The sequence below is a fragment of the Carlito syrichta genome, unplaced genomic scaffold, assembly GCF_000164805.1.
Source record: "Carlito syrichta isolate Samal-C Ts95f unplaced genomic scaffold, Tarsius_syrichta-2.0.1 Scaffold301868, whole genome shotgun sequence".
Classification (NCBI taxonomy): domain Eukaryota; kingdom Metazoa; phylum Chordata; class Mammalia; order Primates; family Tarsiidae; genus Carlito; species Carlito syrichta.
Window position 1 is genome coordinate 1,077,286 of NW_007245964.1, and position 14,096 is coordinate 1,091,381.

Genomic DNA, 14,096 nt, shown 5'->3' on the forward strand with positions numbered 1-14,096 from the left:
GGAGTCTCACTCTGTCACCCAGGTTGGAGGGCAGTGGCACACTCACGGCCACCACAGCCTTGACCTGCTGGGCTCAGGTGATTCTTCTGCCTCGGCCTTCCAAGTAGCTGGGACTACAGCCATATGCCACCACACCTAGCTAACTTTTTTATTTATTGTGGAGATGAGGTCTTACCAAGTTGCCCAGGTTGGTCTCAAACCCATGGGCCTCAGACAGTCCTTTTTCCTCGGCCTCCAAAAGTGTTGGGATTATAGGCGTGAACCACTGTGCCTGGCCTACCTTCCATGCTCTTTTTTTTTTTGAGTTGGAGTCTCACTCTGTTGCCCAAACTGGAGTGCAGTGGCCGCTCCTTGACCTGCTGGGCTCCGGCGATCCTTCCGCCTCAGCCTTCCAAGTAGCTGGAACTACAGGCGCGCGCTAAGATGCCTGGCTAATTTTTTGATTTATTGTAGAGATGAGGTCTCGCCTGCCCAGGTGAGTCTCAAACCCGCGGGCTCAGGCAATCCACTCACCTCAGCCTCCCAAAGCACAGGATTACAGGCTGAGCCACCGAGCCCGGCTTCATCCTATGCTCTTTAAACACTAACTCTCCACTGTGCATGGTGGCTCATGCCTGTAATCCCAGCATCATGGGAGGTGGAGATGAGAGAATTGCCTGAGCCCATGGGTTCAAGACCAGCCTGGGCAACTTGTCAAGACCTCATCTCTACAATAAAAAAATTAGCCTGGCGTGGTAGCATATGCCTGTACTTTCAGCTACTTGGAAGGCTGAGGCAGAAGGATCACCTGAGCCCAGCATGTCGAGGCAGTGGTGGCTGTGAGCATGCCACTGCATTCCAGCCTGGGTGACAGAGTGAGACTCCAACTCAGAAACAAAACCAAACCACACAAAAAAAATAACTCTGTCCCCCTGCCCCCACCACCACCCCAGACTCTGGCAACCACCACTCTGTCTCTGTAAATTTGACCTCTTTAGGTACCTAATATAAACTGACTTGTATTTGTCCTCTTGGAATTGACTTACTACATTTAGCATGTCTTCCAGTCTCATCCATGTGTCAGAACTTTCTTTTATTTATTTATTTTTTTGAGTTGAAGTCTCACTGTCGCCCAGACTGGAGTGCAGTGGCCGCTCCCGGCCACCGCAGCCTCGACCTGCTGGGCTCCAGTGATCCTTCCGCCTCAGCCTTCCAAGTAGCTGGAACTACAGGCATGCGCTACCACACCCAGCTAATTTTTTTTTATTTATTGTAGAGATGAGGTCTCGCCAGGTTTCCCAGGCAGGTCTCGAACCTGTGGGCTCAGGCAGTCCACTCACCTCGGCCTCCCAGAGCACGGAATTACAGGCAGAGCCACCGAGCCCGGTCAGAACTTTCTTTTAAAAGCTGAATGATGTCCCATCGTATGATGAACCATATCTTGTTTGTCCAATCATCCACTGATGGACACTTGGGTTGCTTCTGCCTTATGGCTGTTTGTGAATAATGCTATGATGAATAAGGGTGTACAAATATCTGTTTTGAGTACATGTTTTTATTTCCAATAGTTTTTTTTTTCCAAAGCAATAATTTGTATTTACATCAACAAAGCAGAGTTAGAATGAACTATTGATAGGGATATTCTAGATAACATTAATGAATTCCGACTACGTTTAAGGCATGGTCTTGTCTTCTGAGATATACCGAGATTACTTAATTGTATGTCTGCTCTCAGAGTCTACAATCTGGGAATGGGATACAGTGACAATTTTTCTTTCTTTCTTTTTTGAGTTGGGATCTCACTCTGTCACTCAGGCAGTGGCATGATCACATTTCACCATAGCCTCAACCTTCTGGGCTCAGGTGATCCTTCTGCCTCAGCCTCCTGAGTAGCTGAAACTACAGGCATGTGCCACCACGCCAGGTTAATTTTTTGATTTTTATAGAGACAAGGCCTTGTCATGTTGCCTAGGCTGGTCTCAGACTCCTACATGCAAGCAATTCTTTCACCTTGGGTTCCCAAAATGTTGGGATTATAGGCGTGAGCCTCTGCACCCAGCCAGTGACAATTATTTTATTATTATTGAGTCAGAATCTCACTTGATTGCCCAGGCTGGAGTGCAGTGGTACAATCGTAGCTGACCACAGCCTCAACCTCCTGACATAAGGTGATCCTTCCACCTCAGCCTTCCGAGTAGCTGGGACTATAGGCGTGCACCACCGAGCTTGGCTAACTTTTTTTATTTATTTTTTGTAGAGATGAGGTCTTATTGTGCTGTCTAGGCTGGTCCTGGCCAATGACAACTTTCAGAATTGACCAAAGCTTATTTTCTAAACCAGCACCTTTCTTCTCAGCCAGTGGTTCATTAGGCCAGCACCATCAGCCTCAGCTGGGAACTTGGAAAAGTGCAAATTCTTAGGCCCCAGACCTACCAAATCAGAAAATCTAAGACTGGGGACTAGCAGTATATCTTTTGAAGCTCTCCTCTGAGTGATAAACACTCAACTTCTGGGTCTATTTTAGGCAACACTGTCCAGGCATCCAGGACTTGACCTCAAACAGATTTCTTCTCACATATGGAAAGAAATTCTTTACAGGGAGTGCAAGGACTTGTTCCAAAAAAAAAAAAAACAACTTAATTCCGGATAAGCCAAAAAACTCTCTTCATCTGCCTTAGTTCAAATCCATTAACCCCTCTCCAGCTACACAAATTCCTCCATACTTACTTTCTTCATTTATCTGCCTTATGCAGCTCTTGTGAGTCTTCTGTGGATGGTAGAGAGGAGAAACAAACGCAGTTTGGGGGGCTGACCATCACCTGCCTTACCTTAAGACTCAGTAACCCTTGGCATAATTATTACCACCACAGGTTTTTGGATAATGTAAAACAATGGGGGGAAAATATATGCATATATATATGTATGTACGTATGTATATACACCCCCCCTTTTTTTTGGAGTCAGTCTGTTCCCCAGGCTGGAGTGCAGTGGCACACTCATGTTCCTGCAGCCTCAACCTGCTGGGCTCAGCCCTCCAAGTAGGTGGAGCTACAGGCATGTGCAACCATGCCCAGCTAATTTTTGGATTTGTTGTAGAGACAGTCTCTCCAACTTGTCCAAGCTGGTCTTGAACCCCCGGGCTCAGACAATCCTCTCATTTCCACCTCCCAAAGTGCTGGGATTATAGGCATGAGCCACTGCTCTGGGCCTAGTCTTCATTTTAAAGTCATATTTCTTTTTCCAGTGAAGAAAATATCATTTTACTAATGGAAGTACAAGTTAAATGGGAGATTTTAATAGGTTTAAACCATACATTAATGCTTGACTTTTTCAAAATATTGTATTAGTATTTATCTATTTTTTCTAGCTTATGGAATCAATAGATTAGCAGAGTGCTCATGATGCTACTTGATTCTTTTTAAGATCTCTGTGTAATTCCAATATATTGCCTTTAGGGTGGAAAGTGGTACATTGGTTGTGGTTTTGTGATTTGAGCTGCTAGGGTGCAGCAGGGAGTGTGCTTAACTGTGAAAAGTTAAACTCTATTTCATTCTTCGTTCTGAGATGTTTGAGTGCTACAGAACCTCCAGTCAGCTTCATGTCCAATTCCTTGTATCTTTACCTCACTGACAACTAGCTGTGAATGCCCAAGTTGGAGGCCAATGTCATAGGTGCTCAGCAGTCTCCCTATTTGAGATACTGGTCTTTTCACATCTTGGCTAGCAAGAGGAAGAAAAATTGCAACTTCTTTCTAGTTCTTTTCTCTTTGCTTTCTTGCTTTTATATCCACTGATGGAATAGAGCAATTATAATTGCAGTAAAATTTTACACCAGTAGCATAAAGCATTGTCTTTTTTCAGGTGGGCATAATTTCCTCAGCAGGAACCAATAGGCAGCTAACTATGACTGAACTTACTGATGAAATATTTTATTTTAAACCAGTTTTTAAAGTGTAGCATAGAGCTTTGAGTTAGAAAAAAAAAATCAAGGGCATCTCTTACAAAGCATGCCACTTAGAAACAGTATTTAAACAGAAAGCTTAATTTTTTCTAATTGGATTCCTACTCTGTCACCCAGGCTGGAGTGCAGTGGCATGCTCATTGCCACCGCAGCCTCGTCCCACTGGGCTCAGGTGATCCTTCTACCTCAGCCTTCCAAATAGCTGGAACTACAGGTGCATGCCACCATGCCTAACTAATTTGTTTATTTATTGTAGAGATAAGGTCTCACCAAATTGCCCAGGCTGGTCTTGAACCTGTGGGCTCAGGCAATCTTCTTGGCTCTGCCTCCCAAAGTGCTGGGATTATAGGAGTGAGCCACCACACCCAGCTTAATTTTATATTAAAGTATTTTCAGTGTGATTTTTTTAAAGGCTGTATATTATTTAAATTTATTTACAAGTTCTATATGGTTAAATAAATACTTTTTTTTTAGATTGGAAAATACAGTTTAGAAAAGAAACTGGAGGGAAAGAGGGGGAGAGAGGGAGGGAGAGATGATTCACCTCCCCAAGGTAGGAGAAGGGGCCAAAGCTCAGGAAACCTGGAGGCCACAGCTCAAAGTGCCACGTGACTTGGCCAGGGCTTAGCAAAGCAACAGCTTAACTGCTTTTTAACACAACCCAGGGCAATAGTTCAGCAATTTTATCCAGATATTACTTAACCATAAATATAATGAAATAAAATATTCACTAGATATATTTTTGCAGTTAATAATCTTTGAATAATTTAATTTGTCATTTTAGAAATTCTAAATAGTTACATGTACTATAAAAAGTTATAGCCAGCCAGGCACAATGGCTCAAGCTTGTAATCCCAGCACTTTTGAGAGGTGGAGGTGAGAGGATTGCCTGAACCAATGGGTTTGAGATCAGCCTGGGCCAACATGGCGAGACCTCGTCTCTACAATAAAAAAAAAAAAAATTAGCCAGACATGGTGGCATGTGCTTGTAGCTCCAGCTACTTGGAAGGCTGATGCGAAAGTTTCGATCATCTGAGCCCAGCAAGTGGAGACTGTGGTGGCCATGATCATGCCACTGCACTCCAACCTGGGCAACAGAGTGAGACTCCAATTCCAACTCCCCTTCCCCCTAAAAAGTTATAGCCATTATTATATATCATTTGGTGAAAATATTATTGTTTCTAGTGTAATGCGCACCTGTAGTTCCAGCTATTTGGAAGGCTGAGGCGGAAGGATCGCCAGAGCCCAGCAGGTTGATGCTGGAGTGGCTGTGAGTGTGCCACTGCACTCCAGCCTGGGCGACAGAGTAAGACTCTAACTCAAAAAAAAAAAAAAAAATTATTGTTTCGTTTTTTTTGGATTTATATTTGGTTTCTTTTTTTTCTGTAGCCTCAAATTCCTGGGTTCAAGTGATGCTTCCACCTCAGCTTTCTGAGTAGCTGGGACTACAGGCATATGCCACCACATCCAGCTAATTTTTTTATTTTTGTAGAGATGAGATCTTATTATGTTGCACAGGCCAGTCTCAAAACTGGGCTCCAGCAATCCTCCTGCCTCAAGCTCCCAAAGTGTTGGGATTACAGGTGTAAGCCACCATGCCCAGCCCTATATACTTACTACTGCATTCAAAATAGGAATAATAGTCAGATTTTACTACTATAGTTATGCAGATAATTGTGAGAAAATAAAGACACATACTTGATCCTTTTCTTGAATTAGTAATAAGACTCTGTATACATGGGAGAAACCTTCATGAGTGAACAAACTCTCATAAAGGCATTAATTTCATTCTGTAAGAAAATAACCTAATTAAAACTGCTAAGGAAAGAGATAAAAATCCCGCCACTTAAAGTAGATATACATCTTTACTATTTACAAGAAACTTTCTGTATTTTTTTGATCCTCACAACTACTCTGTGAGGTAGACATGTTTCCGTTATTCATTCTAATATTTTCCTAACATGGTATTTTCCCCAGAAACACTGAAGGATGCCAAGAAAAGTTTGCCCTTGGACTTAGTTCCCATGTATCCAAAGAATAAATAAAAGTTTAAAAAGTTGTTTTACTAACTTTAGTTTCAGAAACTGTATTAGACATTTCTTAATTTCAAAGTCCATTTTTCAGAGAAGATAAGAAATTTCTGAAGTCCACTTTTGAATTCTTTTGGGATTCATTCTGACTAAGCAACATTTTTAATTGAGAGAAGTGTTTCTTTGTTTTGCTCACACTCTTTGAAGAGCAAGTAGAAGCTGACTGTCCAGATGTAGGTGTTCTGAAAAGAAACAAAACCACTTTGTTATACCAACAAATGAATGTTCATAAAGGGTTCTTCCTGCTTAGCTAGAAAACTGTTACTAGAGTCGTTTTCTCCTTTTTTGTATTATGTCCATATAGGGACAATTGCTGTGGTCAGTATAGTGATTCCCATTGTAGGTGACTCCTCAATGAATAGGCCTCAGGCAACATTTAGAAAGTATGTGTACTGGGTGGTTCTGAAGCTTCATCATGCTTGAAAGATAAGGTTAGAGGTATACTGTCATCAGGTACAAGTTCTCTTTAAGCCTGAAGTCAAGATTTACAACAATTCTAAGCAAAGACTGTAAACATATATTCCATCTTCACAGCTGAAGACCACTTTGCTTTTTGAAAGTGAAAGATCTCAACCCACACCTGTAGGTACCATTCCATATTGTATCCTCCCCAACAGAATTCGAACCCCAACACCTTTGTACCACTAATGGTATACTCCAGAGCTTCTGACAGTGCCAGACACACAGGTACTCTAAAAAGATCCATTTAAGTGCTGGATGCGGTGGCTCATGCCTGTAATCTCAGCACTTTGGGAGGAGGAGGTGAGAAGATTGCCTAAGTGTTCAAGATCAGCCTGGGCAACTTGGCAAGACCTCATCTCTACAATAAATAAAAAAATTAGCCAGGCATGGTGGCGCATGTCTAAGTCCCAACTACTTGGAAGGCTGAGTTAGCCATGACTGTGCCACTGCACTCCAGCCTGGGAGACAAAAACTCAAACAAAAAAAATTAAATTATTTATTGATCTTTTGAGTTAAAGTCATGGCCACCACAGCCTCAACCTGCTGGGCTCACACAATCCTTCTGCCTCAGCCTTTCAAGTAGCTGGAACTACAGGCACGTGCCACCACGCCTGACTAATTTTTTTCATTTTTTATTTTTTTGAGTTGGAGTCTCACTCTGTTGCCCAGACTGCAGTGCAGTGGCATGCTCACAGCCACTGCAGCCTCCACCTGCTAGGCTCAAGTGATCCTTCCACCTCAGCCTTCCAAGAGGCTGGAACTACATGCATGCGCCATCATATCCAGCTAGTTTTTCCTTTTTTTTCCTGAGTTTGAGTCTCACTCCATTGTCCAGGCTGGAGTGTAGTGGCATGCTCACAGCCCTGCAGCTTCGACCTGCTGGGCACAGGCGATCCTTCTGCCTCAGCCTTCCAAGTAGCTGGAACTACAGGCACGTGCTACCATGCCTGGCTAATTTTTTAATTTATTGTAGAGATGAGATCTTGCCATGTTCCCCAGGCTGGTCTTGAACCCCTCAGCTCAGGCATTCCCCTCATCTCTGCCTCCTAAAGTGTTGGGATTACAGGTGTGAGCCACTGCGCCTGGCAAAAAAATTTAATTCAATAAGTAGAGATAAAACAGTTCTTGATTGTTATTTATGTTGAAGAGACTATCAGACTCGGTTTCTCTTTTGTAGCAAAACATTCCAAAATTCCTTTCCTTTAAATTTGACTATCATAGTGAATAAAAGTGAAAAGTGCCCATTAATATAGTTAACTTAGTATCATTCAACAAATTTCTATTACAGTTTCCTAAGGAATTTCTGGTAGAGGAAAGAACAACAGCAAAGGTTCAGACCAGGAATGTGCACTGTGAGTGGCTCAGTTCTGCTGGCACATAGGATGCATTAAAGGCAAAGTAGAAGGCAGACTGGTACCCAACAGTGAGGGCTAGAGTGCTGATCCACACACTAGAGTGAGGTGCTAAATGCTTTTCCGCAGAGCTAGGCTCTAGAAAGATGATCACATTAAAAGAGTTGAAACCAGAAGTAGGAAGGCCAATTAGGAAATAACTGTAGTAGTCCTAACAAAAGGTAAGAACCTGAACCAGGAAAATAGCAGTAGGGAAAGGAAGGAGAGAACAGATGTCAACAGCATGGCACTAGAATGAAAACCATGACAAGGACCAAGGGAGAAGGGATTTCTGAATGCACTTGTCGCTTTGGGTCAGGATGTCAAGAAGGGCACATTCACTCACAGAATAAGAAACTTAGGAGGATAGACAGGCTTGAGTGGGTAGCTGTGGGGACATGACAAACTAAGTTCTGAACATGCAGCTGGCTAAAGTGGATCTATTTAGCAGACAGCTGGGAGCAGGCCCAGGGAGAGGTCAGGAGTAGAGTAATACACCTGGAAGTTAGATGCAGTGAGATAAGCAGTAAAAATATGGGAGTTTGTGACATTCAAAAAGGTTAGGGAGGGAAAGTGGCCAAGTTCTGAACAACATGGCATAGTTAGGGAGTGCATATTAAACAGAAAATTAGAAGATACTTGTATTAACAGTGGCCATTCAAATAAAGTTAATGGATTAAGATACCTGAAAATTGATGCTGGGCTCTTGCCTTTGGAACCGGGTGTATCATGATTTACGTTTGTAGAACTTAGAGTCTTCCTCTCTGTTGTCTTCAGGCTGAGTTTACTCGCTGAAGTGGTAGGACTGCTCTTCAATGTTGACAGAAAGCTTCTACTTTTACCATGATGTTTAACTGTTCTGTTACATGTTTTACAAGTAATCAACTGCCATAGAAAGAAGAAATAGTCCCATGATATCACTTATAATTTATAAACCCCATAAACCACATGTTCACTGAATTCTTACATGTTAGGGACTACAGGGCTAAATAAAATAGAGGCTGCCAGCAGGAATCAGACAAGACAAACTTAGAGGAAATCTTAAATGAAAAATTAATGGCTTAATATTTATATTTAATTTTAAATAGCCTAAAAATTAAATAAATAAATAAAACAAAATAGCCTTTTAAAGATCATGAAAGCTGGGCACAGTAGCTTATGCCAGTAATCCCAGCACTTTGGGAGGCAGAGGCAAGAGGACTACCTGAGTCCAGGGGTTTGAGACCAGCCTGGGCAACTTGGTGAGACCTCAACTCCACAATAAAATAAAAAAATCAGCCAGCCATGGTGGTGCATGCCTGTAGTTCCAGCTACTTGGAAGGCTGAGGTGGAAGGATCATCTGACCTCAGTAAGTCAAGGATGTGGTGGCCATGAGGGTGCCATGTACTCTAGCCTGGGCGACAGAGTGAGACTCCAACTCAATAAATAAATAAATATAATAAGCTCTCTACTTTCTTAATATAAACACCTGTTTAGGGGGAACTGGGGATGATAATCTTTTAAGTATGGAAGGATGGGTCTTTGTAACAGTAGACATTTAATGTTTTTTGCAGATGAGCCTCAAACCTTTCCCCAGTAAAACTTGACAGAATACCACTGGAAATTTAAGTGGGTCCTTCAAGTCCTTAGTGATTTTATAACTATAGATCTAAAGTAATTTATAAAACCAAGTGAGTTATTCTCACACTTCCTTACTCTGTCATTAGCTCTAGAGGCTTTCTATTCAGAAGTCATTCCTCAAGAAATGTTCTGTTTTCTGGCAAAATTCCTTTCTTCTACATAGCCTACTCAAAATGCACAGGGTTCAGCCCATGCTTCAGCAAAATTAATACAAACTGGTTTAGGTAAGGTACTCTGATGTTCCTGAGCAGGGACAGAAATGCCAATGGAAGATCTGAATATATCAAAGGTCTATGTTGCTTTACACTTTTTGGAGGCTGTATATAGATTGAAACAAATCAACAAAACAAACACTCCTGGCTCCCTTCTAGCTGATCTCTGATTAAATTACAGTCGGTCCTAAGCTTCATGAGAGCAAAACACTGGAAAACAGTGATGCAGCATTTATTATCTTTCCACTTAATAATTTTCCAAATATGTGGCAGCAGTGTTTTTTGAAAAATACAATTCTGCAAGGATTAAGAAAGTATTATTCACTACAATATTATGTATCTTCTCTTTCACCATTAAATTTTATGATAAAGCAAAATGTACTTCACCTGTCCAATACCAGTAAACTTCTAAATATGCCAATTTTCTATCCAAGTTAATAATAATTATAGTCTTAGGCCAGACATGAACTGTCATAGTCTCCAGTAAGCAGGCACTTGAATGGCTGATGTTAATATAGAACATGAAGGATATAAAATGTATCTGATACTGGCTTCCATACAGTAAACCGTAAGTCAACTGATTTTAGTCGTTTTGTTATTTTATATACCCCAAATTAAGGGTTGTTTGGCATACGATAGACCCTCAATAAATGTCTAATAAACGAATACAAGATACACTCATTTTTGTTGGTCATGCATGTAAATACACCCTGACATGGGCAGAAATGACTGAAGAAGTTACACTGGTACCTGTACCTGGAAGGTATTGTTGTTTAAAGAAAAAGACCATTAACTGAAATAATTCATGTGGAGTTATAATGGCCAACTCAAGAAATCTTCAAATTTGTGAAAATAGTTGTGCTCAACAAGGAGATCTGAGAACAATTAAGAGCTCATAATGTTTGGTCTTAGGTAATCATGTAAAATTAAAAATATGCTGTTCTTGTAACAAAACACTAAACACTAGGAAACCGTTTTATGTATATATTTTGTAATCCAAATATACTACTACAAATCTCTGAGTTATATTCAGGCTAATTCTTAACCTCATTTTAAATGAAAGAAAATTCTAGTTTTTTTTTTTTTGAGTTGGAGTCTCACTCTGTTGCCCAGACTGGAGTGCAGTGGCCACTCCCGGCCACCGCAGCCTCGACCTGCTGGGCTCCGGCGATCCTTCCACCTCATCCTTCCAAGTAGCTGGAATTACAGGCATGCGCTACCATGCCCGGCTGATTTTTTGATTTATTGTAGAGATGAGGTCTCGCTGCCCAGGTGGATCTCGAACCCGCGGGCTCAGGCAATCCACTCACCTCAGTCTCCCAAAGGCACGGGATTACAGGCTGAGCCACCGAGCTGGCTTCTAGTTTTTTTTTTGAATTGGAGTCTCACTCTGTTGCCCAGGCTGGAGTGCAGTAGCACGCCCACGGCCACCCCAGCATTGACTAGCTGGGTTCCGGCAATCCTTCCACCTCAGCCTTCCAAGTAGTCGGAACTACAGGCACACACTACCATGCCCAGCTAATTTTCTGATTTATTGTAGAGATGAGGTCTCACCAAGTTGCCCAGGCTCTTCTTGAACCTGTGGGCTCAGGCAATCCCCTCACCTCGGCCTCCTAAAGTGCTAGGATTACAGGCTTGAGCCACCATGCCTGGCCGAAAATTCTAGTTTATTCATACATACTGAAACCAAAATCTTACCAATACACTTTTGGAGTCTTTGTACTTTTTCACAATTTTTGCTTCTTTACAACCGAGTGTATAATTTCTTGCTTCTCGATTAAGAAGTTTCTGTATTTTGGGTGTCAATTTGGCCTTGGGTTTAAGGCGCACTCGAGAATTATCCAGAATCAACAACTGGAAGCAGTATGGACACGTTTCTTCAAAAGTGCTCTTGTCTAAAATTACACAAAGGAAACTCACAATTCAGCAAACCTGATTATTTTGTTATCGCAAAACTGCCATTATAATAAATGTAGAAAAGCATATTGATATGTAATATGAACAGATACATTCTCTTTAAGCAAACTGAAAATATGAAAATTTACAGAGATAAGTTGTCAGTAAATTACTTTGCTAAATAGTATAAATCCATCCATTCACTCATTTTCGTAACAGATAAGCAAGTTTCTAACCCATGCCAGCAAATCCCATTGGCTTTAAAATAAATCCAAAATCTAGTCACTTCTCATTACTTGCTAAGTAAAAAACGGCTGTTTCACTAATTTTACCAACCCATTTACCACAAAATAACAAATAGCACTGAGATTATTTCCTTTTTTTAAACAATCAGCACAATAAATATTTACTGAGTACCTAGTGCTGTAACAGCACTACAAAAATTAAGGACCATGCTAGGAACTTAGCTCTACCAAATGTCAAATTCATTTATATTTGTGATTATTTTATATTTATTTATTTTTTGAGTTGGAGTCTTACTCCGTCACTCAGGCTAGAGTGCAGTGGCATACTCATGGCCCCATCACAGCCTTGACCTGCTGGGCTCAGGCGATCCTTCTGTCTCAGTCTTCTAAGTAGCTGGAACCACAGGTGCGTGCTGCCATGCCTGGCTAATCTTTTTTAAAAATTTATTGTAGAGATGAGGTCTCACCATGTTGTCACAGTGGTCTTGAACTCGGGCAACCCTCTCACCTCTGCCTCCCAAAGTGCTGAGATTACAGGTCACTGCTCCTGGCTATATAATCCTTTTAAAGGACCTTCATTTTTACCAGGAAATGGGAAGGCAAATGACAGTTTGTGCAGAGAAGTGACCTGAGCTAGCTCTGATTTGATCAGAATCACTCTGGCTGCTGGCTTGAGGACACACTGTAGAATGAATAGGAGCTGTTGGTAGTCATACAAGAGAGAGCTGGTGATGACCCAGAGTAGGGTGGCAGCAATAGATATGGCGAGAAGTGGCTAGATTTTGGATATACTTTAAAGCCAAAAGGAGTTGCTGGAATATTAGCTTATAGTAGGAGAGAGGGCTGTTAGGGAGTCAAGACCGGCTCTAAGGTTTCTGGGTTCAATAACTAAAGATGGAGTTACTATTTACTGAAATGGGAAGAACTGGAGGATCTCACTGGGAGCAAAGCTCAGGCTTTGAATGTACTAATTTGGGACTGCCCTACTAGACATTCAAAAGGAGTTGTCAAGAAGGCACTAGAAGGTGAGTTTGAAATTCAGGGGTCTAGGCTGGGCCTATACATTTGAAAGCTCTCAGTATACAGTTTTTATGGGCCAAATGTGTGTGACCTAGGCCCGTGGCATCCATCCCCAGGAGGGCCAGAGACCTGTACAGTTCAACCCACTGTGGTTGAACTGTAGCCTAGTTACATACAATTTAGCAGCACAGAGGTTACAAGAAACCAGAAATCAACGCCAGTGAGATGTCCAGGAAGATGGGATATTTTCACGTGGGGAGTCGCTGACTGTAGGTGGACAGTATACGGTATTTATCAGCCATGAGACTGGATGAGAAACTATCACCAGAAGAGCATTTAGCTAGAAAAGAGGTACACGGGCCGAGTCCTAGAACACAATATTTAGAAGTTGGGGAGGCTAGAAGAGCCAGCAAGGCACATGGAGAAGTACTGGCTAAAGAGGTAGGAGGTGAATGGATATGTGATCACCAGAGGCCAAGAGAGGACACTTGAGAGAACACTGATCAATGTGTCAAACGCCCCAGCAGGTCAAGCAAGATAAGGCACATTAGGGAAGTCGGATTTCTCCCGAAACTGAGAAGGCTCTGAAATTGTTTTGTGTTTGCTTTTTAACTGAAGGGAGACAATCAACCTCCCAGCCCTCAACAGACGCGCGTCCTTCCTACCGTGCGATGACGAGTTGTAGGTCCATCTGTAAAAGAGAAAAAGACGCATGAGGGTGGAGTCACCCCTCCTCCCGCCCGCCCGCCTCCTATCCCATCCTCTTACAGGAGGTAGCGGGCCTGGCCCGGGCAGCTCTCATGGAGGCCCCGCGCCGCAGCCTCCAAATAGTGCTTCTGCCTCATTGTAGCCGCCGCCTGGCCGCGGAGACCAGGTGGGAAAAGAAGGCGCCGGAAGTCGGCTTCCCGGCGTCGCTGACGTCACCGTCGAGAATAAAGCTCCCTCCGAAAACAAGCACCCGTCTGCGGAGAGGTTCCAGTTTGTTTTCCCTATCCATGGTCACGACCTTTGGTCTCCCCACCCATCCCCTTTCGACCTGAGCCTGGGCGGGGCAGCTTAACCAGGAAAAGGTGGTAAAGTCTGAACCTGAAGATGCCACACACCTCTGGCTTCCTCTCCCGCCTTCCTCATCGCAGCAGCGTCACTCTCGAGTCTCCGCGCGTGGACTCCGGCCGTGGTGGAGGCTCTGGGAGGAGCGCGGCATCCTTTCCGGCCTGGGA

At 42.7% G+C, this 14,096-nt stretch overlaps 1 protein-coding gene across 1 annotated transcript; it reads right to left on the reverse strand.

Moving 5' to 3' along the window:
- Positions 1-5,996: 5,996 nt before the first annotated feature.
- On the reverse strand, positions 5,997-13,777 carry CUNH18orf21 (chromosome unknown C18orf21 homolog). Its single transcript, XM_008055515.1, has 5 exons — positions 13,645-13,777; positions 13,542-13,567; positions 11,414-11,610; positions 8,568-8,767; positions 5,997-6,211 (listed from the first exon to the last, which is right to left on the reverse strand). The coding sequence occupies exons 1-5, from the start codon at positions 13,719-13,721 to the stop codon at positions 6,046-6,048; spliced, it is 666 nt and encodes a 221-aa protein (XP_008053706.1). The 5' UTR covers positions 13,722-13,777; the 3' UTR covers positions 5,997-6,045.
- Between the last annotated feature and the right edge of the window lie 319 nt (positions 13,778-14,096).